The sequence below is a fragment of the Odontesthes bonariensis genome, chromosome 3, assembly GCF_027942865.1.
Source record: "Odontesthes bonariensis isolate fOdoBon6 chromosome 3, fOdoBon6.hap1, whole genome shotgun sequence".
Lineage (NCBI taxonomy): Eukaryota > Metazoa > Chordata > Actinopteri > Atheriniformes > Atherinopsidae > Odontesthes > Odontesthes bonariensis.
The window spans coordinates 26,855,206-26,882,945 of NC_134508.1; the positions used below are offsets into that span (position 1 = coordinate 26,855,206).

General features: G+C 40.0%; 3 protein-coding genes across 5 annotated transcripts; 1 reads left to right on the plus strand and 2 right to left on the minus strand.

Annotated features, from left to right (window-relative positions):
* Positions 1-195: 195 nt before the first annotated feature.
* prxl2b (peroxiredoxin like 2B) lies at positions 196-8,958 on the minus strand. The gene is made up of 7 exons (XM_075462189.1): positions 8,756-8,958; positions 8,194-8,398; positions 7,484-7,535; positions 7,188-7,251; positions 6,667-6,742; positions 5,074-5,192; positions 196-744 (listed from the first exon to the last, which is right to left on the minus strand). The coding sequence occupies exons 1-7, from the start codon at positions 8,816-8,818 to the stop codon at positions 718-720; spliced, it is 606 nt and encodes a 201-aa protein (XP_075318304.1). The 5' UTR covers positions 8,819-8,958; the 3' UTR covers positions 196-717.
* Positions 8,959-13,598: 4,640 nt separating this feature from the next.
* On the plus strand, positions 13,599-21,267 carry slc45a1 (solute carrier family 45 member 1). Of its 2 annotated transcripts, XM_075461341.1 has the most exons (10): positions 13,599-13,836; positions 14,435-14,875; positions 14,988-15,080; positions 15,233-15,457; positions 15,603-16,501; positions 16,596-16,749; positions 16,882-17,058; positions 17,186-17,391; positions 19,177-19,402; positions 20,566-21,267. In XM_075461341.1, the coding sequence occupies exons 2-10, from the start codon at positions 14,455-14,457 to the stop codon at positions 20,589-20,591; spliced, it is 2,427 nt and encodes an 808-aa protein (XP_075317456.1). In that variant the 5' UTR covers positions 13,599-13,836; positions 14,435-14,454; the 3' UTR covers positions 20,592-21,267. The 2 variants fall into 2 exon arrangements, with proteins under 2 accessions (XP_075317456.1, XP_075317455.1); XM_075461340.1 differs by having other exon boundaries at positions 19,177-21,267.
* A 343-nt stretch (positions 21,268-21,610) lies between these two features.
* On the minus strand, positions 21,611-24,306 carry LOC142377342 (uncharacterized). Of its 2 annotated transcripts, none has more exons than XM_075461343.1 (5): positions 24,119-24,306; positions 23,402-23,479; positions 22,881-22,956; positions 22,611-22,684; positions 21,611-22,504 (listed from the first exon to the last, which is right to left on the minus strand). In XM_075461343.1, exons 1-5 carry the CDS (start codon positions 24,167-24,169, stop codon positions 22,433-22,435), a joined length of 351 nt encoding a protein of 116 aa, XP_075317458.1. In that variant the 5' UTR covers positions 24,170-24,306; the 3' UTR covers positions 21,611-22,432. The 2 variants fall into 2 exon arrangements, with proteins under 2 accessions (XP_075317458.1, XP_075317457.1); XM_075461342.1 differs by having other exon boundaries at positions 22,590-22,684.
* Positions 24,307-27,740: the final 3,434 nt, after the last annotated feature.

Here is a 27,740-nt window from a genome sequence, read left to right on the forward strand (position 1 = left end):
CCTTTTCAGAGCTTTGCCGAAATTGTCCAAAGTTCGGATTTCACGTATGACAACTGCACACAATCACAATAAAATGAAATAAACTCCTCTCAGAAGTCTAGAGCAATGACTTTTAACATCTGGATGGAGAGAAACAGCGTGGATTGTTGAAGCGGAGAAATAGAAAGCACAAAAATTAAAATTGTAGTCCAATGATTTAGGCTCAACATTTTTTATTCATTAATGGCAGAAAACAATCCTTTATAGAGGCAGGATGAGCATAAAAAGTCACAAAGTCACATGCCATGTGACCTGGTCTGAAATTCTAATTCGTCTGCAAGAAACTTCTCACCAATCAAATAACTTAGGGTAAAAAATTCTTTAAGATACATACAAAGACATTCGTGTTCATCATAAGCAGGTTTTAAGACCTAAAGTCACATAATGTGATCAACATGTAAGTTCAGAAACAGTAAATCACATCTTAAAATAAGCAACAATTATAAAAAAAACAAAAAAGAAGCTAATTATACTGTGCATACACAGATAAAACTTCAGCTGTATGTATGCAGAGCTTTTGTAAAAGGGACTAAAAACATCACAAAGCAAACTGAAGCCGTTATTGATTTTGGATTATTAGCAGTCTGTTAAATCTTAATCTTAACATTTTTGTTGTAGAAATCCACATCTTTCATCTTGTTGGCACGAGTGCTTCAGGTAAAACCGGCAGCTTCCTCTTCATCGTGTACAAACGTCATCATTGCACTGCAAGAGGATGTACAAACAGTCCAGCGTCAAACTGTGAGCTTTAAAGGTGCATTTACAGGCTGTTCGATGGAAATGATGCCTTTGTATGAAGTTGTCCAGATCGTTAATCTAAACATCTTCATATGATTACTGTGTGCTACGTTTTAAACGAAAGCCGCCTTTGGCGGTGGGCAAATATGTCTCGTCTGAAGGTTTTACAATAATAAAACCACACCATACAGGTCAAAGAGTTACAACAACAACAACAACAACAACAACAACAACAACAACAACAGCAGCATCGGCTGAGCTGTTGAATGTTCAGTTTAACATCCTGGAAACAATTGAGGCTCTTAAAAGACTCAAATACACGTAATTTTATCAACTTGAAACTTGACCTGTTCTCATTTCTTTTGAACTCTATATGCATTAGCTTGGAGCTATTTGCAGTTCACTCAAAAGTGCGTGAAATGTATTCAAGAACAGCACATATAGTGGATAAAAATTTTATATTTGAAATCTTTAAGGTTACTTTCTAGCAGTTAAAATGTAATAATTCCAATTACATCCTTCATTAAAGTCTTAATTGGCACTGAGTTTTAACAAGGTCAGAGGAAAAGAGATTTCCCACACATAGCAGGCGAGACTGAACACTGACATTAACATTTAGTTAGATAGAGTTTAGATAGAGGAAAACAAATTCAAGCTTCAAAGCAGAAAAAAAACAACTAACCCTGGTCCGAAGTACCAGATCATACAAGCTAGAGTCAAATGAGCTTCTGAACGGCATCAGTCTTATCATTCAATTTCAGCTTTTCATTAAAGAGCCAAACGCTGAGCTCGACTCCACCTTCGCTTCTTTCCTGCGGTCTTAAAGTGGCTTTTTTCTGCCAGAGGGCCACAGAGAACATATTCAAAGCATTTACACAGCTGCTTATGTGCCTTAAATACACTCAGTGTTTACATCAAGTTCAACTGTATGGCTGTATAGAGGGGCCTTCACTGACATCTCACCACAGTTACCTTTTATACCTTTCAGTACACTGCTGCATATGATGACATGAAATTGTGGTTCTCGCCCAATGACCGCTGGGATAGGCTCCAGGTATAGAAAATGAATGGATGGATGGTTTAGAACATTTTGAGCAGAAAAATAACCTTTAATATCTGTGTAAATTTCAGAAAATTTTAATTTGAGAATCAAATTGTAGGAATTTCTTATTATTTTCTAATGTTACTTGAATAAAAGCAGTAATTCAGTTATTTAAGAATGCAATTCATGGAGTCTGCATCAAAAGAGATGAGAGACCTCTATGAGAGACCACCAGGAGGACCCGGCTGCCCTTCTACAATGATAATTACCTCTTTAATTAGTAATTAGAGGTAGTTGCTGCTTTAATTTATTGTTAAACCAAAAATGACAACAAACATACAGCATATCATATCCACTTCATTATAAAAGGGATCGTTTTCCATCATTGCATCTGGATACTCATGGGGTAGAAGATATCGACTTCAAGTTATAAATTGAATTTTTACGGATTTTTTTTTTCATCATAAAATATAAACTCAGCATTGAATAATTAGGTAAAAAAAAAAAAGAAACGAGAGGACAAACTACAAAAATGTCACATCAGTTGGTTTAGTGTTACATCATGTATTGATGAGAACAACATGGAGCCAAGTGCTGCCAGATTTACCTACAACAGGACACCAGCACTGAATTCCTTGTGATAAAGCTCCGCATGAAGGAAACCTCGTCTTTCTGAACCCACTCATCCTCTTTATGGCACCATAAAGAGCAGGAGGAGATCGGCGTCTTTACTTCTGAAGGTGAAAGGTTTCTGTCAAAATCTGTGCTTTGACACAGATCAGACAACAACCTCATTCTGTTCACAAACTTCATGTCAGCTGGCTTGTGACTTGCACTTGTTCCTGACACATTATGACCCCTCAGTTAAAACAAGGTCTATTCTGTTCCTAGGTTGTGGCGATTATATCTGTTGGTCTTCACACAGGTCATGGGGACATGCTGCAACATCACTGTGGCTTTCGTGGGAAGCAAGCAACAGAGCAGGGAGGCAAAACTGTTGAAGACCATGTGCTAGATATGATGGGCATGTCGAAAGCCCCAAAGATCACAGGAAAAACCTCATAAAACTCTGAACTTGAGATATTAGGTCAATGATCTCAGAGCAATCTGTCTTTGTAAAGTGACTGCTTGTAAACTGTAATTGCAGTTGTAATTTCCATCTTATGGCGCTTTATACGACTTCACAGTCACAACAAGGTAGCATTCACTGAGCTACAGTGTTTAGATGCTGCACACAGATTTAAAAAAAAAAAAATAATCAGTTCTCCTTTTCTTACATTTGCTATGCTTCCCACCTGGCTTTTAAATACAGTGCATCCATGTTATGTCTCAGATATGAGATATAACAAAAGTGTATCCATTTTTATGGAATAATGTGATTAGCTTGGCATTAAGAAAGAAAATAGAGGGAAGCCTGGCTTTGTCCAAAGGTCAGTGCTGCATTTAAGCACCACCTTCTCACCCAGTCTCACTTGTACACAACAATGTATCAACAATGAGTCATGACTAAAGATTCATTTTATGTCTGTTCCAGCAAAAAAAAAAAGCAATGTAGTAATTCTAAGACCATATCAAAACCACTCAACAGAACAAATAAATAATATATATATATAATGTATATTTGATTTAAATGAACCGATCCGTTATGTTCTGTATTTACGATTTAAAATGCATCCATGCATGTAATAATATTATTATTGCTGCACAATAAAAATTGAACATGACCGATCTCTTTTTACATCTGAAGTAAGCACAGCAGTGAAAGCGTTCATTGCTGTTAAATTCTGATCGATCCTGTAATCCAATAATTGATAATAATTAATTAAGTTAATTCCAGCAAGTCATGTCCCTAAATGTGCACAACCATCTTCCTCTGAAGCCACTGAATGGATCCTGCTCCTATCTGAGAGCTTCAGATATTGAATCAACAGAGGAAAGAAACGCATGTAAACAACAAGCACAACTTCAGCATCTGTTAATGTTTGGTAATGACAGGAGCCTCGCACCGAACACGTGGCAGTTAGCAACCTCGCAGCATGATTTATTTTTTTATTCCATCACCCTCACCCCCCCCAGATTAAAGGACCCTTAATGTCACCTACCGCGCAGCAGATGACACGCAGCTTTGTCAGATCAATACAAAAACCAAAGTAGAAATGCTGCAATACTGTCTGTTGAAGTAGGACCAGTAACTGCCTAAAGTTGTCATGGTGACGTCACCAAGCAACAAGCAGAACGCTACGGTTTATAATGCAAATAAACCATGGCTTGCCACATTCATAGGTCAGTTATTGATTTGAACAGACTGTTTAAACTTCTTAACTTTGTCTCTAAGATGTAACCAGCTTTCAGTACTGGTTTGACAGAACTGATCAATACCGCTTCTTAAAATCCTGCCGTCCATTATGGCCTCAGCTAATAATTCCTATCGTCTGCAATTAATCTGTCAATTACTTCCTCGAATAACTGATTAGTTACAGTTGTCTATAGAATGCGAGAAAATGTTGTTATGAAAATACTTGAATCAACTCGTTTTTATGGTCGTAGCTCTACTGTGCACATTAAGTCGTAAAAATCCGGGGAGCTTCTACCAGAAAAGTGAAGTGGCGCAATGGACAAACTGTTATTGCTCAAAGCACAAGGGTTGAAAACAAATCAGCAGGGTCAAAGTTCAACTACTCGCTCTTATGTGCGACTTCCCACTGACATGAAAATATTACTGGTATTGATCAAAGATGTCCTAAAAAGATGAATTCGTGCATCGTATACTTGACATCTCATTTTCCAATTTGCTGCTGAAGCTGGTCTTTGTGGAGGAAGTCACATTTCATAAAGGCTACGACGGCTGGTTTTCCCAGTTATGCTGCAGTATGGTACAAAAGCGTACAATAACTTCTCTTGTGTTTTCAAGAACAGAGTTCATCACTCAAGTCTAAAAGGTTTCCAGGGCCTTTGACACAGATACTGACGGACCATGAAGATGCTGTAATAAGTGTGAAATTGTCTGTGAAGAGGCTACTCTGATGCCTGCGTCTCTATTGACGTAAAGGAGAGTCACGTTGGGAAAAAAAACAAAAAAACCCCCAGTTTATCGGTTCAGTGTGTTTTAACACACACAGACGAACTGAACAATACAATCTACTCTATTTCTCCCTTCACCATATTGCTTAAACTGGCTGGATTCACTCTGGATATCGTTTAGGAAAGAAGGGAAAGACATAAAACAATCTGAGGACATATAGTGGACGTCTTACCACAGGCCTCTGTCCTGCCTTTGCTGAAGATGAGATTCCCAGAGCCTTGGAGATGTCTTCTAGAGGTATGAGGTCTCCTGGTGAATCCTGGATGAAGTGCAGCAACACCTTTTCTCCACCTTGGAAGACCAGGGAAAAAAATAAATATTTGCAAGGTGTTTCGTGACCTCACAACAAAAAAATGATTGCAAATCTCTTTTCTATTTGCTCAAATGAGTGATGAGACACAGCTCTACGGTAAACATTCTGGGTCACTGGGTTGCTGACACAACTTTACAGGCAACAAATCCCATTTTATGAACAAAAACTACAAAAGAGAAAATGACAAGATTTCACAAAGCATGTGTGAAATGTTTTGGGGTTTTCTGTTCCTTTGTAGTGTTCTCCAAGACGCACCGTTTCAGGGAACGAGTGGTTCCGGTTTTGTCACATTTGTTTTTTTCTGTTTCCGTTCTCAGATGATGGTGTGTTTAGTGTAATGCTGTGTTCTGTTTCTTTTCCGTATTATCTAAGATATTCTTTTTTCCTTAGATGAGTTTTCCAAAATGTTGATTTCATTTCATTAAGCTTCATGACAAGCTGCTTTGTTTTCATTTTGTTTGGCTGTTTTATTTTCTGAGATTAAAATGCTGTGTTCACCATTTCAGTGTGGTGTACAGTGTGTTATCGTCTTTTGTCGGACCTTGTTGTATTTCTCACCTCAGGGCCATAGAATGAATTTGAAAGGAAACACATAAACTACAAGTAATTCAGACGTGCTTGATACAATCCGTCTTTAAACATTGAGCCTGTGGCTCATAACTTCTTAGGAATGACCATTTCTTTCAGTTGGAGGTTGCTTAAGAACATGACATTTTGGGTGATCAGTCCCCACAAGAAGGACTTTATGTGGGGGCAAAACACTGAAAGCGATGGAGACACACAGTTTTGGTGGTTTTCTTGACCTGGAAAACAATCTTACTCAGCAGAAAAATGATATGAAACCTAGACCATTTTCTCAGTTGTTCTGAGGCTGAACTTTAGATGCTCTTGGCCTTATCTTTCTATTAGCTGGGACAGCTGGAACTCAAGAGGAACAGCCATCATATGCAAACTGGAATATTGGTGGTTCAAACCCCCAGCTTACCTTGTCTATATGTCGAAGACAATAAACCTCACTTTGCTTCCAATACGATAAGAGTGTGTATTTGAGAGAAAAAACTAAACGTGAATGGTCTGAGAAGTGCTACATATATGCAGTTCATCTATCAGTAAGAAAATTCAGTCTACGTGCAGTTTCCCTTCAGAATTTTCAAACTTGACTGCTTGATTACATATTTGAAACTTTTTATGTGTTTGCATACATGAAATTAAGATGTGAGAACAGCTCTGACATTATGGTTCAGAGTGAATTACAGTCACATTTCAACAATGCGATGCAGCACTGCCCTCTAGAGGACAAGATGCAGAAATGCATGCGTTTTAACAGGGCGAACTTCCCGTGATTTAGTGATGACCAGGTGATTTAAAAAGCAATAACCCCGTTTTGCATCCACTAACTCGCCTAAAAGTTTACTTTATTCACTATATTCATTTAATGAATACTGACAGTACCTTTTGCCACAATGAGCATGCCTCCACTCTGGAGAAGATCTCCAGAGAAGTTTCCCTGGATTCCGTCAGCACTCGCCTGAAAGCAAGAGAGTCAACAGGCAGTCAGAGGAGGTGAGTGAGTCAATCAGTTACTAAAGTGTTGACCTTGTGACGTAACATGAACATAACATATATGCACATAATCTTATGTGAGATTACATCGAAACACTACAGGGGAATAAGGTGAAACCTTTACTCGTAGATACCCCAGTAAGACTTTGCCTGATGTCTTCTTACATCAATATAATAATTTATTTTTACTACAATTTTTCTAAATATTCATGTTCAATTATGAAAATGAGATGTTATCTAATTTCATAAGCGACGAACAGAAAATATAACTAAATGATAATCAACTGGAATTGGATGAGTATTTGTACACAAAGTAACAAAAGCTAATAAATGCATGAAAACAAAAGTAGTTTTTTTTTTTACTGCAGTGTCACTTCTTTAGTAATGACATAACTACATCATCAAGTTACCTTTGCAGCTATATCGCGCACTTTCTTCCCCAAAGCAACAGGAACGATACTTAAAGCCGTGTACCTGAGTGGGAAAAGGAAAAACAAGACACAATTAAACCAATCCTTTGATTAGTTATTGATTAGTTTAAATGCACAGTAGAATCTTTAACCACCAAACGAATACACAAATGATTTCTTATATTTGAAAGACAGTTCAAAATGCACGTTCTAGGCAATACTGATCATCTTTCGGATCAAGAAAAAAAACAAAACACATTTATTACAGTTGACAAAGATTTGTTTACTGCACTCACCGTTTGAAACGCAAATCCTTGTAACACTTCTTTTGTTCATCCACATAAATGGCTAAAAAAAAAAGAAGATAGATGATGATTATTTGCACTGTTTTCCATGACAGGACTGGCAGTCGAAAGCAATGGATTCAGAGATAATTTCTGAGCTTTCTGCAATAAAAGTGTGCAACAAGGTCACAACAATGACTGTCACTGTGGAGAGAAGTAAGGTCAATAAAACTAAAATTTTGTTTTTCAATGATGTTCTTCTGTTTTTATTCCCCCCGTCTGAAAAGAGATTTGAAATCTTCCGCTTTTATAAGTGTGGGAGATTAAAGCTGCCATGTTTGCTTGATTTTAACATTTTCTTTTGTTTTAATATATATATCCCTTTTATATTTGATATTTGTTAAGAGATCGTTTTCATTGCAAATGCAAGTGTTTGAGTTAATTTTGGTGTTTTGTTGTCGATTTAAACAGTTGGATAGTTTTCTGTCATAAAAAAAATTATCTGACAACCAAAAATTATTCAAAATTCATGAAAAGTAAGAGAAGAAATATAGAAATTAGTTATGTAGGAGAAAACTGTTTCAGTGGACATGAATTTTTGACCAGACAGAGGTGGTAATGTCCATGCAGTTAATAACTTTCATAATACTCTTCCTCTTATTAAGCCTTCAACAAGAAGGAAAAGCAGTCTAATTTTCATCAGATGAGTAAGTGCTGCTTACATCCTTTAAAAAACCCTCCTTCCTTAAACTCCTGCGCCCCAAACTCCTCTGGTCCGACTCCCACCAGTGAGACACCAGCCGCCTTCAGGTCAGGCTCCAGTTTGCTGATCTCTGAAGCCATCCATCGACACACCTGACAGCCAAACCTGCGCAGGAAGAACAAGACCACCGGCTGGTCCTTCCACAGAGACTGCAGCTCTACTGCCTGAAACACAGGGAGCAAATGGCAGAAAAACAGCTTTAAACATAAGAGAAATGGAAGTAAGTGTAAGTGGGAAATCAGGAGCCATATTTAAACAGTGTCATAATAACGATGTGAAGTCACGTGTGTATTCCCATCAGATCATCATTATATCACACCAGACTCATTAAGCAGCAGTTATGTCAATGCTGAGAGGTAATGACTGGCTTAATAGAGTGTCTCACAGTAGGGAGCCAGGCCTCTACCAAGCAGCACAGCATCATTACAAAATGAGCACATTAAAAAAAATCCCTTAAATTAAAAAAAAACGTTTAAAGGAAAACGAGAAAAGCCTTCAGCTTTACGTGAAAAGTAGCTTACCTCTCCACTGCCAAAGGTCTTCAGTAAGTTCTTTCCAACTTTAACAAGGTCAACTTTTGCCATTTTCTACACCTAAACTACACGCACTTTTAAACGACACTGTTTTAAAAATCCAAGTGAGACGAACTGTCTGTAATGAGTAAGTAACTTAACGTATACTACGCCCGTACATCGGTTGCAAAACACATTCTTCCTGAAACGCCCACTCATCACCAATGTCCAATCAGATTCTGTTGATGCCCAAAAGTCAGCCAATCAGAATGCGCACTCAAAAAATAGGAGGCGGGACTTTGGATAGACTGGTTTCAGCACGTGTAACTGTCACTATGATCAACTCCTATTAAATGTTTTATTTTTTTCTTATAAAATCTGTCTGCCTGGAGTCTGTGTGAAGCAGCAGTGGATGAGTAGTTTTAACTTGAACTCAAACTGGTGCCTGAATATGTGTAAATATTCAGCTTTTCATAAAACATATTGTGTAAGGTGTCTCCAAACCACACCTTGAAAGTTCAAAGGTGATGGTATTTACTGCCATACCTTTGTTGGCTGTCTTCCGTCGACTAGATGTAGATCTTTATCCCTTTTTTAAAGAGTTTGACCAGCAGTTTATTTTCTTTTTAACTGTTGGGCTGTTGGGAAGCCATTTTCTGATTCAAAGCCAGCGGTAATCAAACCTGGAGGAAAAACAAGTCACAGTTTAGTAAATCTCTGTTTTAAGTATACATGAAAGGTGTTTTTATTTCCCCCTGCTGCTTCTACTGAACTACATCATTTCAGAAAGAAATATTGTACTTTTCATTGTAACCCTCTTATCTGGCATTTGTTGCTACCTTTATCCTGCGGCCTTATCACACAACCACCACAGAGATCAGATCGGCCACTACAAAGTTATTGAATATGTGCAACATGGTCTTATAGACAGTGAAATACCTAGTCCTCCCAAGATGATGAAGCTTTGACCAGCCCAGTTTGTTGTCAATATAAATTCTCAGTTCCAGTATTCCCAGTTTTAATACCAGCTGAACTTGTGGGAGTCCAGGAGTCTAATGTAGTTGGTAACTTGATGCTACATTGAGCTTACATTTACAGTTTTGTCAGTTATCTTAACAACATCACATTACTAAAAGCATGTTTTCACATGTGCCCATTAGTTAAACTAGAAATAATTTAATGAAAAAAAAATCAAGCTCATGTTTCAGTGACAACGATTTTAATACAACATCCCTTAGGAGTCATTTCCTCCTCAACCTGCAAGCCACATTATCACACAACAAGTCAATTAGACATAATTAGCCTGCTACTAGAGGTGATCCTAAAATTGTATTATTTCTATGGAGACCATTACTAGCAGAGAAAAGACGACAGAAAGCTGGCACTTTAAATTCTTAATTCTTAAGGAGGATATTACCTCTCGTGTGAGACGTCCCATCTGCTCTGCAGAAATATGGTTGGCCTAAAAGATTTACTTCAGACAATTACCATTTCTCAATGAGCAGACACAAAAGTACAACCACTGCAGAGAAACTAAGCTTTTTCAAGGCAGGCATATACATTTATGACGAACACTTAGAACAACTGGGACTAGTTTGAAGCCTATTTTGGCTCAGTGTCGCTGGTTTTACTGAAACATGATAAAAAATGTGTTGTTATTTCTAATTTCTATTTTTTTTTTTTAGATTACCCTGCTGTACCAAATCAGAATGTCTTCTGTGAAAATGGTCTACATTACTGTGTCAAAGTCTTGAGCCTCACCTCATAAAAGTGGTTTTGAGCAATAGTTCGCCAGGCTTTCTAAGTGTTGTTCAAAGTTTGTCTTTGGATATTGCCAGAGGAATGTCGTTTTTGTTTTTAAAGCCACTTAAAACTCACCTATGAATCATTCAAATGTAAAAAAAAAAAAGGTAGGTGTTGTTTCTTCAGATAGCAGACAACTTTGAAAATAAGTTATTCCAAATCACATCTTTTGGCATTTGGTTTCTAGCAACCTATCACAATTCTGTCTCTAGTTGCATCTACTAAAAGTACCAGTGACAACAAAATAAAACAAGTATGAAAACATGTATTTGGCACCCGCAAGGTGAAAAATTTGGCATATCTCAGTATGATGTGCAGTGTGACTTTAAAAAATCAAGGAAGCTGGAGAAGAAAAGGACAGCTGAGAATCAGTATCTCAAAGTGATGACCTTAATGAAAAAGACAAAAAAAGCAAAGACCAAACACAGGACCAGGTAACTTGATCTGGACCTTCAGTTGATCCATCTTATGGTGAGGCATCTTTGCAGCACTTTTCAGCCCCCGTCTGTGGAATGGCCTTCCGGAGGACCTGAGGGCCACAGAGAGTGTTGATATTTTTAAAAACAGGCTCAAGACCCACCTATTTAATTTGGCTTTTAACTAATGTCTTATTTATACATTAATTTAATTATTTTAGTCAATTTATATTTTTAGCCCTTTTATTATTTTATTCTTTTTACGACAGAGTTCATCCATCCGTCCATCCATCCATTTTCTATACCCGCTGAATCCGTCGGTCGGGTCACAGGGGGGCTGGAACCTATCTCAGCGGTCACTGGGCAAGAGGCGGGGTACACTGAGACAAACGAGACACACAACCACACACACACTCACACTCACTCCTAAGGACAATTTTTAGAGACACCAATTAACCTAACATGCATGTTTTTGGACGGTGGGAGGAAGCCGGAGTACCCGGAGAGAACCCATGCATACACGGGGAGAACATGCAAACTCCACACAGAAAGGCCTCTTGCTGTGAGGCGACGGTGCTAACCACCACACCACCGTGCAGCCCCGACAGAGTTCTTTTTAGCTATTTCCTATTATTATTTTCTTTTATTTATTTAATGTTCTTAGCCTTTTTAGTTTTATGTTCTTATTCCATATTCCCAGTGTTTCCTTGGTGCTGGGGGCTGTGATCGACTCTGGCTGGGATGTCTCTGACTCGTGGTGAACATTGGCTTGGCCAGGTGGGGCGTCTGCAGCAGTGCTCCACTGCTGTGGGCCCCTCGCTGGCCTATTAGCTTGGTGTTCACCCGGGTGGAGGCGTCTTAGTCGTGCTTGTGAGCAGCACCCAGTGCAGATGGCCTCCTGTGATAGTGTTTCCTGACCTGGCTCCTCTGTAATTCAGCCACACGTTTCTAAGTTTATTTTATTTTATTTATTTATATATATATATATACATATATATATATATATATATATATATATATATATATTTATTTTTATGTGTGTGTGCATGTGTCTCTGCGTGTGTGTTTGTTTGTGTGTATGTGCAGGGGTGGGGATGGGGGCTGCTTTTAAACATGTATAGCACTTTGTGCTACATTTTAATGTATGAAAAGTGCTTTATAAATAAAGTTTGATTTGATTTGATCTACTGGAAGCCTCGAAGTGGTCTCCATGGAAGGATGGCTATCAAGAAGCCATTCTTAAGAAAGGGAGAAAAGGCTAAGGTATGCCAAATGACACAAGAACTGGACTGAAAATCAGTGTCAACAGGTCTGATGGCGGGATGAATCCTCCCCAGAGCCCTGACATCAACATTATTGAAGCAGTGTGGGATCATCTTGATGGAGAACAGAACAAAAAGCAGCCAACATGCAAAGAGGAGCTTTCAAATGTCCCCCAAGAAACCTGGAGAACTATTCCTGAAGACTACTTAAAGAAATGACAAGAAAGCTCATCTAAGAGGGTTCAGACTGTGTTGAAGAACAGGTAGTCATACCAAATAGTAACCAATTAGTTATGTTAGAATGCTTTTTTTGATTAATTTCTTATTTTCCTGACAATACATAAAGATCTATATCAAATAATAACTTAAGTATTAGCAAATTGGGGAAAACCTCAGATCAATACATTATTTATAGTTTTCTCGTTTCACAGAATTATATGAAACAAAATAAATGAGTAGTTTACATAAATTTATATGCAAAATGATAAACAGTGTTGACTGGAAGCTTAAAAGTTGAGAAGACACCGACATTTCACCCAAACCAAGAGAGACTAAAAGTTATCTGTTTATCTCACTGACATTGCAAATGAGTTTGAATTAGTTTTGGTGTTTTGTTGTCGATTTTATACAGCTGGATAGTTTTCAGTCATAAAAACTGATCTAGAATTTAAAAAAAAAATATTTAGAATGAATGAAAAGTCAGACAAGAAACATAGAAATTAGACCTGTAAGAGAAACAGTTTCAGTGGAAGAACGAGATCACCGTCTGCTCCTTCCACAGAGACTGGAGCTCTACTGGGAAAAAATGGGAGACCCCCCCCCCACCCACACAGTGCTTCCTCTCTCTGTTAATCATGGACATAAAACGTGTACACCTTCCATCTGTAAAACTGAAATACATACATCAGGAGGTTGAAACACAGTCTCCGTATTATGTCAGTATTTACTGCTAAGTAACAATAAGAGTTGACTGAAAGTAGTTTCAGTCAAAGATTGGCTAAACATCTTAAAATAATATGGTATAATAAGATAGCATAAGTGAACAAATGCAGATATCAGTAACCACTGGCAATCTGTAATTATATTGCTCTATCTGTAATTTTGTATGATTATTTGCTGTTTATCAATTTTGTCGTAAATAAAAACAGGTCAAATGTTAACTTTTTAAGTAATTAATAGCTGTCGTTACCTAATGTAAATCTATCAAAGTACAGTGTTGGTTCTGCTTGATGGTGGAGAAAGGAGTAACATTTATTCTACTTTATTATAAATGCCATGAACCTGTGCTCAGGTACAGCAAATATGCAGACTCTGTACTGTGTGTGGATGGAGAGATGTGTCTGCGGTGCTGATGCTGCAGGGAGGGGCGTGACGTCACGGGAGAGACCGGGAAAAGAGGCGAATGGGGAGAAGGGAAGAGGGGGAAGGAGGAGAAGGGACACAGGAGAGAGCGGGGGGATGGATGCATCAAAGGAAAACAAAACAAAAAGAAAAATAAAAAAGCCCAGTCATGACTCCTCTAATTAATACCACGTTTCCCGTACATCACAGTGGTTCTTCTGTTTACCTACACTGTGAGCCGCAATAAATGACGAGCCTCCCCGGCAAGGTAATTATGATCTTTCATGCCTCCGTTTGCACGCCGTTTTCATCTCTTTACCCAGCTTAGTCGATTGTTTGGTGTTCACCTTTGGAACCTAAATGACAAGTCAAGGAAAATGTCAAGAAAGATTCGCATAAAAGGTGTAAACAATCAATGGCTACGGCTACGTGGCTGCACACATTCTGCATATTTCAATCATTTCGTTCAATAGCGTCGTTTGTTGCTGCGTTGTCTTTCTGGCCGTCTTTACAACGGCTCCATTGTGTCCGACTTGCGCTTCCTACATGAAAAATTAAAATGGAAACAAGCGTCATGGTGCCGCATAGTACTCTGCTGTAGTCAGCCACGGTGAGCACATGGGCTCTGCGCACAGCATGCGCACTGGATGCAGTGCGTCGTGCCCATCAACCCTGTCTGCCCATGACTGCAGTGTCTTCTTGGTAGCACTGTATCTGTAGCCACCAACAGCACAAGAATAACCACATGCATATTGTTTTACGCTGATCTTCAAAGATCTGTGATCAGAACATTAAAACTTAAACAAAGTTTGAATCATTTCTGGGTTTTAACATGCTATTGCATAACAACTTTTCATATGCTGCAGTGTACTCTGGCTTGAGAGAGATGTCATCTCCAGGCATGGGCACTCCCAGTGACCCCCTCTTGGCTAGTCCAGGAGGAAGGTCATCCACAGCTCAGGAAGGTATCTGGAGGAGCTCACTGCCTAAAACTGCCAGCTTCCCAACATCCACCACTCGGCACCTCAGTCACAGAGCCAACAACTTCCAAAGACAGCCAAAGCGTAGGAAGCTGATACGACCTTCACCACCTCCCCCACCCAACACACCCTGTCCCCTGGACCAGCTGGACCTCAGTGAGCTTCCCCCGAGACGTACCTTCCAAGAGCTGCTCTTCAACGGCTGCATCCTGTTTGGTATTGAATTTAGCTATGCCATGGAAACGGCTTATGTGACTCCTGTGCTCTTACAGATGGGCCTGCCCGATCAATTCTACAGCTTGGTCTGGTTAGTTAGTCCCATTCTAGGTGAGCGGTTTACGCAGATGTGCAATGTACGATGATGTGATTTTGAATAAGAGTTATGAGGTGCTGTCCTGACTCTGTGGACTAAACTTTGCCCTCTGTCTTTGACCTTAAGGATTCCTCGTTCAGCCTCTCTTAGGAGCGTGGAGTGATCGTTGTACATCCCGGTTTGGGCGGAGGAGACCTTTTATTTTTGCTTTGGCTTTAGGTAAGACATGCTCAGGGGGTATCACAGTGTTATTTCACTGCACTTGAAAAAAGTCATGAAGCTTGCAAGAGAAAGACTTGTTAAAGAGTAGTCAGACATTATGTGCATTATGTCTGTTGAACTCGATCACACACCTCTTTTCTGTTTTATAGGAGCTTTGGTTGGTCTAACCCTGGTCCTGAATGGACGGGACATTGGGGGTGTCCTGGCTGACACAGCATCTAATCACAAGTGGGGCATTGCCCTGACAGTGTGCGGTGTGGTTATAATGGACTTCAGCGCAGATTCAGCCGACAATCCGAGCCATGCCTACATGATGGATGTGTGCAGCCCAGAGGACCAGGACCGGGGCCTGAACATTCATGCATTACTCGCAGGCAGGAAACTCTTTTACTCCTTCTAATTATATTGCTGGAGATATAAATGTGATTCTTGCAAGATAATTTGGGAAAGCGGAGAAAAAAATTTGATTTAAACTGATTTCTCATTTTTGCATTGTCGTGTCCTTGTTTTCCCACACAGGATTAGGAGGAGGATTTGGCTACATTGTGGGTGGAATCAACTGGGACCAGACTCAATTTGGAAGGTCAATGGGGGGTCAGCTCCGGGTCATCTACATGTTTACGAGTGTTGCTTTAGTGATCGCCACAGCCATGACTCTGATGAGTATCCCTGAGAGGCCCTTACCAAAGAGCCAAACGAACAAAAGCTCCAGTAAAAACCATCTGAAAAGCCCCAGCCTCCCTCTTCCTCCCTCTCCTCCTGTTCCCCCTGGAGCTGGTCTGGGACTGGATGAGGAAGATGAGGAGGGTCTTTACAGTTACAATTTTTCTAAGTCTCACCCAGGTAATCCTGACCCTTTGGCCCATTCATGCAGTGCCAATGCACGTCTTTGTGCTGGCCTCACCAGCCCCATATCGCCCCTAAGCCCCCTCACTCCAAAATATGGCAGCTTTATAAGCAGGGACAGCTCGCTCACTGGCATCAATGAGTTTGCGTCCTCATTAGGAACCTCATATATAGACAGTGTGCTCATAGACTGTTACACGGGTCAGCAGACACCACAGGCCTTGGGCCCAAGCTCCATCACAATACCCCTGCCACCAGGGGACTCCCCTCCTCCTGATGAGTCCACAAAGACGGCAGGGAACCATCCGGCAGGACAGACCCAGGCTGATGTGGGGTCTCATCCAGCTGAGGATGCTCAGCATGCAGAAGAGTGTCAGCCGGAGGAGGATTCACAATCTCATGTAGCGCCTCAAGGGACAGCTGGGGCTCAGCCTGGTGCAGGGTTGCACCGGGGCTCTACTGCTGGCATCCTGAAACGACCTCAGAGTCTTGCACTGATGGAGGAGCCCATGGCGACCCAGATCGTTGGGCTGGAGAATGGACGCAGGAGAACAGTGACATTCAGTCAGCAGGTCAGGCACAAATTCTGACCTTAACTAAGGCTGATTAGTGACTAGTCATAACAACACATTGAAACAGGGTGTCTTTCTGTTTTCTCTGGTGTAGGTTGCAAACATTTTGTTGAATGGAGTGCGCTACGAGAGTGATATAAGTGAGAATGCGGAGACAGGAGAATCCCAAATGTCAATGAAGCTGCTGTGTATAGCCATCTACAGGATGCCTCCCTCTCTGCGGAGTTTATGCACTAATCATTTTTTAGGTGAGAAAAATAGCCCAATTTAAATGTGATTTTTTTTATTTTTTATTAAAAGGCTAATAAATCTTAAAATCTGTTTTATACTTAATATCTAAAGTTTAAGTTAATGCTTTTTTCTTTGTCTCTGCATTGTAGGCTGGTTGTCCTTCGAGGGCATGCTGCTCTTCTATACTGACTTTATGGGGGAGGTTGTGTTTGAAGGAGACCCCAAAGCACCCCATGACTCTGAGGCCTACCAACGCTACAATGCTGGGGTCAGCATGGGCTGCTGGGGGATGTGCATCTATGCATTCAGTGCTGCTTTCTATTCAGGTTAGCTCTCATAATCACATCTCGTGTGGGATATTAGTGCATGTCTGCCTTCAAGAAAAGTTTTTTTTTACCTTGGTTGGATTTGCTCATGATTTTTCTGACAGTTGTTTTATGTTTATCCTTTCAGCCATATTGGAGAAACTAGAGGAGCGTTTCTCACTTCGCACTCTGTATTTCTTTGCCTACCTGGCATTCGGTTTGGGCACGGGCCTCGCAACACTATCCACCAACCTGTACGTGGTGCTTTCTCTCTGTGTCACCTACGGGGTGCTCTTCTCCTCTTTATGTACGCTGCCTTACTCTCTGCTGTGTGAATACTACCAGAGCCCTCAGGTGAGTGTCTACTTATGTGCAGCAATTGATTATTTCTCATTATATTTCCATTATCAACTTAAAGAGTGCATTAAATGCTCACTTAGTGGTCTATGAATTAGTTCTGGGTACTGCGAGAAGAGGCTGGCACATTGAAAAAATACTTTTTTTCAGCACCTCTTGTCACCTTCTAACTGAAACGCTCGTTTTAGCTCCGGTCTCTTTAAGCCCTCTCCCAAAAGGCACAGTGTTCCCTGAGTTGTCCAAAACGGGGGAGTGTGTGACATTTGTTCATTCTTTGCTTGACGTGTTTCAAATGGGTCACTAGACTGGTGGAAAGAGAAATACCCTGCCAAAAACTACAATGCGATCACTTGGAATTCGTAAAGTTAGAGGAAAGATCAGCATTCTCTTTTTGTTTTGAGCTATTAAGATGATTTAGATGAGACAATTACAACTGTTGTTTTACAGCTTCACCAGTCTAAAGGGACGGCAATCTGTCAATAAGACATCAGTCACTTTTACATTAATGATCCTCGTAGTTTCATTTAGACGTCATGGTGACAGAGAAAACCACACTCACTGTATTGTCCTCCACTCAAGACTGGACAGCATATCAACCATGGGTATGACACTGAAGTCCTTAAAGAGTCATTCTCCCACAACAGCTGTCAGTAGCCGTAATCGCTCTGTCTGCGTGAGCAATTGAAAACATTGTTTGACCTCCTGTTATTGGGTGCTGATCAAGGACGCTGACAGGCTTCTCCCCAGGTTTTTCTCGAACTTACATTTAACAAAACATAATCATTAACTCTACAAATACTTCACTCATACATATACATACTCATACTTTACCTGGGTTTGCTGGCTGCTGTGTGTGTCGTGTTCAACTAAGAGGAGAAGCTGCAGCTGCATCTCTTAATCCCAAACACAAAACAATATTCAGCAGTTTTTTATCAATCCTCTAGTGGAAGTGCTGTGAAAAAACCTAAACAAAGGTAGAAAAAACAATCGTGCAAAAAAGTTTGGATGGCACCTTAATTCATTTATTTAATGACGCAGTATGAAAAGAGACCAAATGTTCAGACAGTTCAGACTTGTGCTCTGTCAAAAGTGATACACGATACGAAAGCCCTTCTCAGACATAATATTTATGTCTTCAGCAGTCATTCAGCGATTTGATTAAATTGATGTTAATATTCCTGATGCTTCGTTTAGAAATAACAAAGACGGTGACAGAGCGAGCCACAGTGTAATACCTGTAATATTATTCGTCATTCCTGCAAGATTAGACACTTCTGTATATAAGACATGATGCCAAAGTCCTCATAGATTTGTTCATAATAGTTCATATTAGCCTGTCAGGCACGGTGTGATTGAACATACTGTTGGTTGATTAGATCCGCTGAAAATGTTGCTTTTCTAAATGTTTAAGCTTCCTGAACAGTCGATGATACGCAGAACTCTGATTGGATTTTTACTTGCATGCATCATTCATTTTATTCAGGGAATGTCGGAAAAAAAAAAGCTGTTGTTGTGGTGTAGCATGTCCATCCATTGGTGTGCCTGTGTGTAGGTCAGATTTGTGGTATGCTCAAAGTAAAAGTCATTTTGTCCACTCTTGTAAAAATGATTATAGAAAAGCACCTGAAAAAGGGGAATGAAGCACATCTGAAAGAATGAATAAAGAGCGAGTAGCTTGTTTGCTGCCTGTTTTTAAAAGCCCTGTAATCAGTAAGTTTTCTGTTGTGTCTTCACATCGTACAAAAACTAAAACGCACTAAACAATTTGTGCCTGTCTTTCAGTTTTGTGGCTCGTCAGAGGAGGGGACCAGACGAGGGATGGGGGTGGACATCTCTCTGCTCAGCTGCCAGTACTTCCTGGCTCAGATCCTGGTCTCTGTGGCCATGGGACCTCTGACCTCACTGGTGGGTGGGGCTCAGGGAGTGATGTACTTTGCAAGCCTGATGTCATTCGTGGGTTGCCTGTACTCCTCTCTCTGCGTGGTGTACCAGCTGCCCCCCCCTGAGGGTGAGCCCCCCGAAAGCGAGACCCAGCCACTATTGGTGCACATCTAGCAAAGCCTCCTCATTCATTTAACCTCTCACACACACAGACCGGCGCACGCTCCCACACTGTCGCTTAGTGTCTGAGTGTGTTGACCTTCATAACACTGATAGTGACGGACACACCGCACATCCTGCCGCACACTGTACAGCACAGCTTCATATGCTGTTTTACACTAATCAGCACTGCTCTTCTCAGAGCTCGACAGACAGACAGACATTGGCCACCGCTCTAATAGGTGTGTACATGACCAGTGTGTTCATACAGTGTGTGTGCCCATGCATTTTTTCCTAACTTCTGCAAACTAATGTGCAGCCCTTTTGAATGCATATGTGTGTGAGAGTGTGTGTGACTGAGATTTTATGATCGATGTCTCTGAGTACAGATGAGCCTGAGCTGTTCCTGTGTCTGATTCTTTGCTGTCAAATCATTTTTTTCTTGCTTGTTTGTTTGTGGGTGTTTAGGATAGCGATGTTGATCACTACATGCAAGTTAACCACAGCTTTCCCCTCCTTTTCTTCCTTTTATCAGTTTTCTAACGTCTGCATGATCTGCAGTGTAAAGCCACGTGGTAGTGTTTTTGTTTTGGTCATTTGGCTGAAGGAATGTCTACCTGCCTGTTTCTCTGAGTTAGCGTACAAGCATCACACTTACAGCAGGATTTTCTGACTAAATGAATGTGGTGCCAGTGACTGCTCACACTTTAATAATTCAAGAGCTCCTTCTGCATAAATTAGAAAACCTATACTTGATATTCACCTGAATCCAAACCACACTCATCAAACTGTAGAAGGGCTTCACAATGAACATATTTTCAACAGCAAATACAAGAAACCCTTTCCACTTGATCTTGTCAGCGTGAGACTTAATTAGTGTGCTGGCCCTCAATTAACATTTTGGAGCTGGGAACTCTTAATGACGTCCCACAGTATATGAGTACAATTCCAGCTTAATCATCATAGAGGCATGAGTAACAAGATGACACATACTTTCAAAAACAGGCAAAAATGTGTACTGGTGGCTAATTCTGTCTGGGAACCGCACTAAGTCACGTACAGCCCTGTGAGCTGTGACCCTACTCCCAGCCATTCCATTGTAATAATGACAGTGATTCTTGTCATTGTCAGGAAGAGAAGTTGAAACTGAGGTGTGAATCAGCATTCTGTCGGAAACCCAACAAAACAGAAGAACACAGCTATCAGAGAGAAGATTCATGTGAACTGTTGGTAACTCTGAAGATGGACAACTTTAAAACTAAGGACTGTGGGATTCAGAGTTGGCAGCAAGTGCTTCTTGTCAACATTAGGGCGCATGCTTAAGGTAGTCGGCTTATGCTCCACTATGCTCAGCCCATTTTCTCAGCGTAGTGATGACCTTATGGTTGTTAGCGAAGGTCGTCACTTGAAGTTCTTAATTTCATCCCTTTTTAATCCTGAAGAAGTAATCTTCATCAGCAAAGTGGTACGTAGGATTTATTTTTAACATCTGCTGTGCCATGGCAAGTGTTGAGCCTCAAAAGCTGACTTCGGGGCTTACATGTCATTTAGTATATTAAGCCTTTCATTGTGACAGTTCCATTGAGCACCCTGATGTCCTGGTGCCTCTGCAGAATATCAGTAATTGCCTACTATTAAACTCTCCTGGACTGATTAGATGCACACCCTGCTAATGTTTCTGAGGAAACAGTACCTGTATGGATCATGCTGTTGCAGCTTGCTTGAGGAGGAAATACATTTTTGTTACACTGTACCACCAATTGCTCAATATTAGCATTACTGTAAAAGCTACGTTTATTCAGGGTTCATTTGAAACTAAAGTGATCATTTTGACATTTTTTGACTCGTGTCAATTATTGTTTCATTTGACTAACGATTACCATTGCAACTCAGATATCAGTGGTCCTATTTTCTCAACTTGAGCGAGAGCTGAAACTTTCAGCTACACCACACGGGGGAGTCATAATACACCAAAGAGCAGCAGACCACTTATTCTGAGCACCCGGTTCCATTACAGTGAGTGAAATTATCCGTGCTCCTTCCTGCATCTAAGCCAGCCATTTTCCATGTTAAGAAAAAAAATTGGGTCAAGTGACATCACCCACTTATAAAACCATGGCTTTATAAAACACAGATGATATTCTAACAGATAAACATACACAGAGAACAGACATACTTAAGTAAAAAGACAAATTTATTTGTTAATCAGAATATACAAAGCAGTGGTTGAAGTAACCGAATGCCATTCTGGTTCTGAAAAGGGCAGTCTTGTACACAGAACTGGGCTACCCAACCTTAACATAAAACTCATTGAAAATGCAAGAAAAACAAAGTATAAATGGTACAAACTTGCGTGGAATGCATACAGAACAAATGACCAAAGCTTTAAGATTTAAGAGGGGTTAATTAACATTGCAAAATCCTGCCTCCACTGAAAAAGGTCACACTATCTATCCATGGAGGTGCAGGAGAGAGCCCCTTTATTCATTTGCACCATCTGTTATGTTAACAGGGCAGCCTGGGATTAAGTAGCAGCTCAACACAAAAACATGACGCCTCAACTAATAATAACAACTGTCCATTATCCCCTGCTTAAAACTTATCTTTGGTCCTTTAAGTGTATTTGAGAGGTCAACATGAGCCTTGGAGGTGAGCAGCTGCCTTTATGTATGGTTCATCTGGTCATCACTGACATAATAGAGACTGTGCTTAAAACATACTGATGTGAAACGTCAGGAAATGAAAAACTGATCTCATGGTGTGGCCCAGTTTGTAAGAGTAGAAAAAAGCTCACTTTAAAGACCAATAAATAACATTTCTTAAAAAAAAAAAAAAAACAGGATGCATGGCCACTATGTTTTGAGACTCCAGTGCAATGTGATAACATGGGAGCAACCAAAAATAAATCTCTTTCAAAAATACAGAAAGCACAAGCTCTACAACACGATGTTGACCAGACTGGTGAGACAGAGCTGCAAACAAGTAGCAGGGCAAAAACCTAAGCCTTCACTTCTGCCTCTTTCGAATCTCCATTTTCCTCCTTCTTCTGCTTTTTTGTCTCTGCCTTTTCCTAACGAAAAAGGAGAATATGTCACAAATGAGCAAAGCACAGACATCACCAGATGTGTCAGGAGCAAGAGATCAAAATTGTATACTTCAGCTTGGTGACAACCCACCTCCTCCTCTTCAGCTGCACGCTTCACAGGCTGTGCATCAGTCTCCTCAGCAGGGGGCGCCTCCTCTGCTTTTCCTGCAAGGACAGTTTGTCAGTTCACAAATTACAACCTTATCCTTCCCTGTACTTGTATGCAGGTCCACTTAGACAGGGTTCAACAACTACTTAGAAGATCCATGTTGGAGCTATTTATTCATGGTGCACATCAGAAAAAACAAAGTAACAGAAAATACATTTGCTTTTCAAATCCATTTGAGAAAATCTAACGTACCCTCTCCATTCTTCTCCTCCTCCTTCTCCTCCTTCTCTGTGGTTTCTTCCTTTTTGTCACTGTGTTCAGCACCATTCTGAATGGAAACAAGAATAGATTAGTCCTTTTAGGCATGTCGTGACTAAGCTTCAACTATCTGAACAAAACTGAAGGATAGTGCACAAAATTGGAGGCAGGGGTTAAAAAAAAAAAAAAAAAAAAAAAAGATCATGTCAGAATATTTCAAGCAACTATCTCAAAAGCTAACATGCCCAGATCTCCTCTGGGGACTCTGAAAAAACAAGGCATGTGTAGAGAACTCTTATTACCTCCCCAGAGGATTAACTACCAAGCTGTGAGAAACCACAGACTGGAGAAACCAATGGAAACGACCAACTAACATCTGTGTCATTTCACAACCCAAACAAAGCAGAGCGTGGAGGGAGCAGCTAAACAGGAGGGGGAGATGGATGCAGCGACACCTGCATGATGATAGGCGCAAAGACAAAAGGCCACGAGGCTGGTTTCCGTCTTAAACTCACTGTGCCATTGGCAGGTGCGTCCCCGTTGTCGGTCTTCTTCTCCTCCTTCGCTTCTACTTCTTTCTTCTCTTTCAGCTCCTACAAAACAATAGCCCGTAATCAGTGTTCAGGCCAATGAAGTGTTAACAACCACCCGTTAGCACCACGTCTGTTTGAATTAAAACTTCTGTGTAAAAAAAATAAATTACAAAAAAAAGAGCGGGGGGGGGGGGGTGTACTGTGTTGACATTAGAAAAGGAAAGTAGTTAATGTTGAGCGTTTTCATCCCATGCCGCGCAGTGTGAACGCGCTGCGGCTTCCCGCCCACAGCAGCTTCGCTTCACCAGCTGCACCATTTATACCGCTTTGTCTACTCAACAGGGGAATTTTTTTTAGCAACCTACGTCCAAAACGTTTAAAACTTCCAGACAGAAAGTCTCTTTAATCGAAAAAAAAGAAATTATTAACGACACATTTCCGTAGCTGTGTGGGTAAATTGAAAAAAAAAAATCCGCAAAAAGCATTTCAAGACGACAGTAATTTAAGTAATGAACGTTCATTCATTTAGTTATTGAGTTATTTTACACAAAGTAACGTCAACTCTTATGCTACCATCGAATATGGTTAAAATAGAGCCAGCAATACCAATTTATTAAACAAATAGGGCAACTACTTTAAAAGTTATCGGAATCTTTTAACACGGCTGTTCAACTGGAAAAAAAGGTGAATGAAACGAACCTTGGCTGTAACCTCTGTAGTGGCGGTTGTGTCAACAGCTGTGTCGGCCATGGCTAATTTTGTTAATTTATATAGATAATTATAATCCTGTTTAGAATTTTTTTTCTTGTCTCTGAGTCTTCGTGTGGTTAATCCAAAGACGCTGAGAGAGAAATGATGTCTGCCCCTCTCAGATTTTCTCTCGAGCTCGTTGAAAATCCACTCTCGTTGGATACAACGGTTCAATCCCGCACATGATTGGTCAATGTCGACCACAGGGCTTTTGCATTGGCAAAACGTCTTGTCAATCTCAACCAGATGTCCCGCCTTCTGACTATCTCATCACTGATTGGTCAATTTTATTTAAAGCGCTGTTCCGTGACACCTCAGTTCTTTTCTTCTCCTAACCATCAGTTTGGTTTGGTTTTCAACTTAAATACGAACAATGGATATAAGTAGCCTGTTGTTAATGTTATCACACTTAATATGATTCCAATATCAACCGAATATTTTTCTGAAGTTGATAGATTTCTAAAGTTAAACCACACATGGTCAAACAGGATCTTTTGTCTTAACATTCTGCTCTACGCAAATGGAGTGTCAAATTACATACATAAACCGGATAATGTTCCGTTGTGAAAAGCAGGTAACCACTCCTCCTTTTCATTTTAAACCGTTTTAACGAAATTAACACAACCCGTGTGTGCTTACACTTTCACTTTTTACAAAACCAGTTGAAAACCAGCGCAAAATGTACGTTTAACACAAATCTTTATTCAGTTACACTGGTAACTACTGAGAAACATCAGGAACAACCTAAGGGCTAGATATACATTTCTATTCAATTATTCAATTACTTTGTATGTTTCAGTGACTCTAGAAAATTAGACAATGAATTATTGTTTGTTGTCCATATTTTATGAATGGAAAAATATCACTTAAACTACTACATCTTAGTTAATGACGATAGGAAAGGGTATCAGTCAGAGGGGAGACTGGATACACGTAAATATCGTTGGTCTTTTTATACAAATACGTTTGTCATATAGGGAGGATCAGATGTCCGATAAATGTGCTGCTCAGACAGTAATGAAGTGTGGTATGTGGGACAGTATCCTTTACAACACACAATAAGAGTAAGTTACTACACTGTTAAAGGTGGTGTACAATGTGTGTTACCTCCTGACGTACACAGTTCAAAGCTTATGAGGGGTAGAAAATAGTATATATGTGTGGCCAAGTCTATATTGAACATTGTTGATGACATTGCCATAAGCACAAATAAATACACTGAAGTGACTGAAGAATTGCAGTATGATGTGTGGGAGAGGTATTTGATGACAGATGGGAGTGATGTGTCTAATTCATATTTGCAGGGTAACAGATAAAACACATTCATGAAGAACCCTTAGTCTAGCTAATATAGTGTTGTCAAAGCTATTTTCTCTCTACCTCCGGGGTTATTTGAGGTTAGCTTTCTGTGCTGCCACTGTAGTCACTTATCCATCTGTTAAACCAAAGGAAGTGGCAACATACAACTTTGGGGGGTCTGAACTTTGTTTTCGAAGCATGCAGCTGGCCAATTCCTTATTCTCAGCTAGTTCCAAAGTTGAACATCTACACCCACTGTCTCATGTCACTTGTTTTACTCATCCTTCAACAAAATAATTTCAACCTGAACATTTGCCACGACTTCTACTGTTCTTTTTTTTTCAGTGTAAATTGACCTACAGTTATCACACAAAAATCCATGTAACAGTGTCATTTTCTCTATACATACTCACAACTTGAACTTGTCCCAACACATCCAAGCAGAAAATCTCAATCTAAGTTTTTCTTAACCCTCTAATTTTAGGACCTTCGAAAAGCTAATCCCACGCCATCTCAATTATCTTCTCGGTGCCATGCCAGCTTTCAAGCTGCCGACTCGGAAGAAGCCTACGGGCCCTGTGTTGTCACTCACCCCACACTTGGCTGAAATATAATTATGAGGAGCGTAATTACACACAGAGATAAAAGGGTTGTGTCACAGTGAAGGAGCTGGTTACAGAGATTTATTTACTTCTTCATTTAAAGGTTTCTCATTTAGGCTCCAAGGCTCCTAATATATTATATGAAAGTAATTACGAACAGTAAACAAAGTGTATCAAGTGTATTAAAAAAACTAAAAACGTTGAAGCAGGCATCTACAATGTAACTGTCAAAGTACGAGGGTATAACCTACTATGAATCAATGGGAGCCACTGTAGAGCAGACTAAAAAGCAGCAGAAGGCATTACTCACTCTTTCTCTATAACTGGAAAATGGGAGCAATCAGAGAGAGGAGGAGTGTTTGTGAGATCATTTCCTGCCAATATTTTTTTTCCAATTTGCCAACCTAGACGTGCTTCCATGCACCTCTGATCTGCTGCACAGGAAGAAAGAAAAGCTATAAGCAGCCTGTTCATTCTACAGGTAAAATAAGTGACCAAACTGTAGCAGCAAACGCAGCAAAGAGAAATTTAAAGGTGAAAACAACCAAGAAAAAGAATGAGTTGATTTTTGTAAACCTCTTATATGCCAGCTTTGTTACCATATTTTCCGCAAGTAGGCAGAGGAAAACTTTTCTTATGCTACCCAAAATTATGTGACCACAGAAAGTAATATTGTATAAAAGAAAAGCCTCTTTGTGTTCACCGTGAGGAGTATTTGAAGATGAATTAAATATTTTTGCTGCAGTTTGTCTTTGCCTACCTGGGAAAACATTTATTTAAGAGTCGAGCCCCTAACTGCTGGGGTCAGAGACTTTGGAATAAAAGAAAGGAAGTACAAGCAGGTTAATTTCACCTTAATTTCTTGAAGACAAAGAACAACCTCACTTGAGGAATGTCAGTGCTGGAGGGAAGAGCAAAGTGGGGCCCATCAAAGAGCAAAGGTCAGGATTAGGTGGGGGAGGGGTCTCAATAATTGGAGGAATTGGTGGCGGCAAACTGAGCTCTTTTGTTTTGAACAGCAGTGTCCTGCAAGGCCTGGTTGCCTTTCTCTGGTTTTCATGCAGAGTGCAGGGGCAATATAATGTTGACTTCTCACTGGGTCTTCTCAGTTAAATGCACACGGAGAAAGTGCACAAACTGTACTCATCTATAATTAATACAATTAAGTACAGTCAACATTGATAATAATGAAGACATTTTGACTGCTAGGACCCTACTATCACAAGGCATGGACTCTTGTGATGCATTTTTTCAATCAAATCTCCAGATACACTCCTAAGATAACTTCCAAATCATACATTTTTAACAGTGTTTTTACAGCAATTCTAAAAAAGTAACACTGTAGGAATTAAAATCTTCTGATTTATTGTTCATGAAATTGTAACTTGAGGTGTTTACACTAGGGCAAGAGGTAGGACTTCCTTCTTTCATACAATATTTGTTGTACCGTGTAATAGAAATACATGTATGAAAAACAAAAAGACATTGCATATATTGTTTATATATTACTATCTATTCAGACTTACAATTCGGAAATATAATTCATAGTGTGGATTTTGTTCATCATTACTCAACAAAAAATCTTGGAAATGAACTGAAAATCCAGGTGTGTAAAAGGTCTGAGCGCCTCTTTGTGGGTTCTGATGTGAAACAGTTTTTGGCTTTAATTC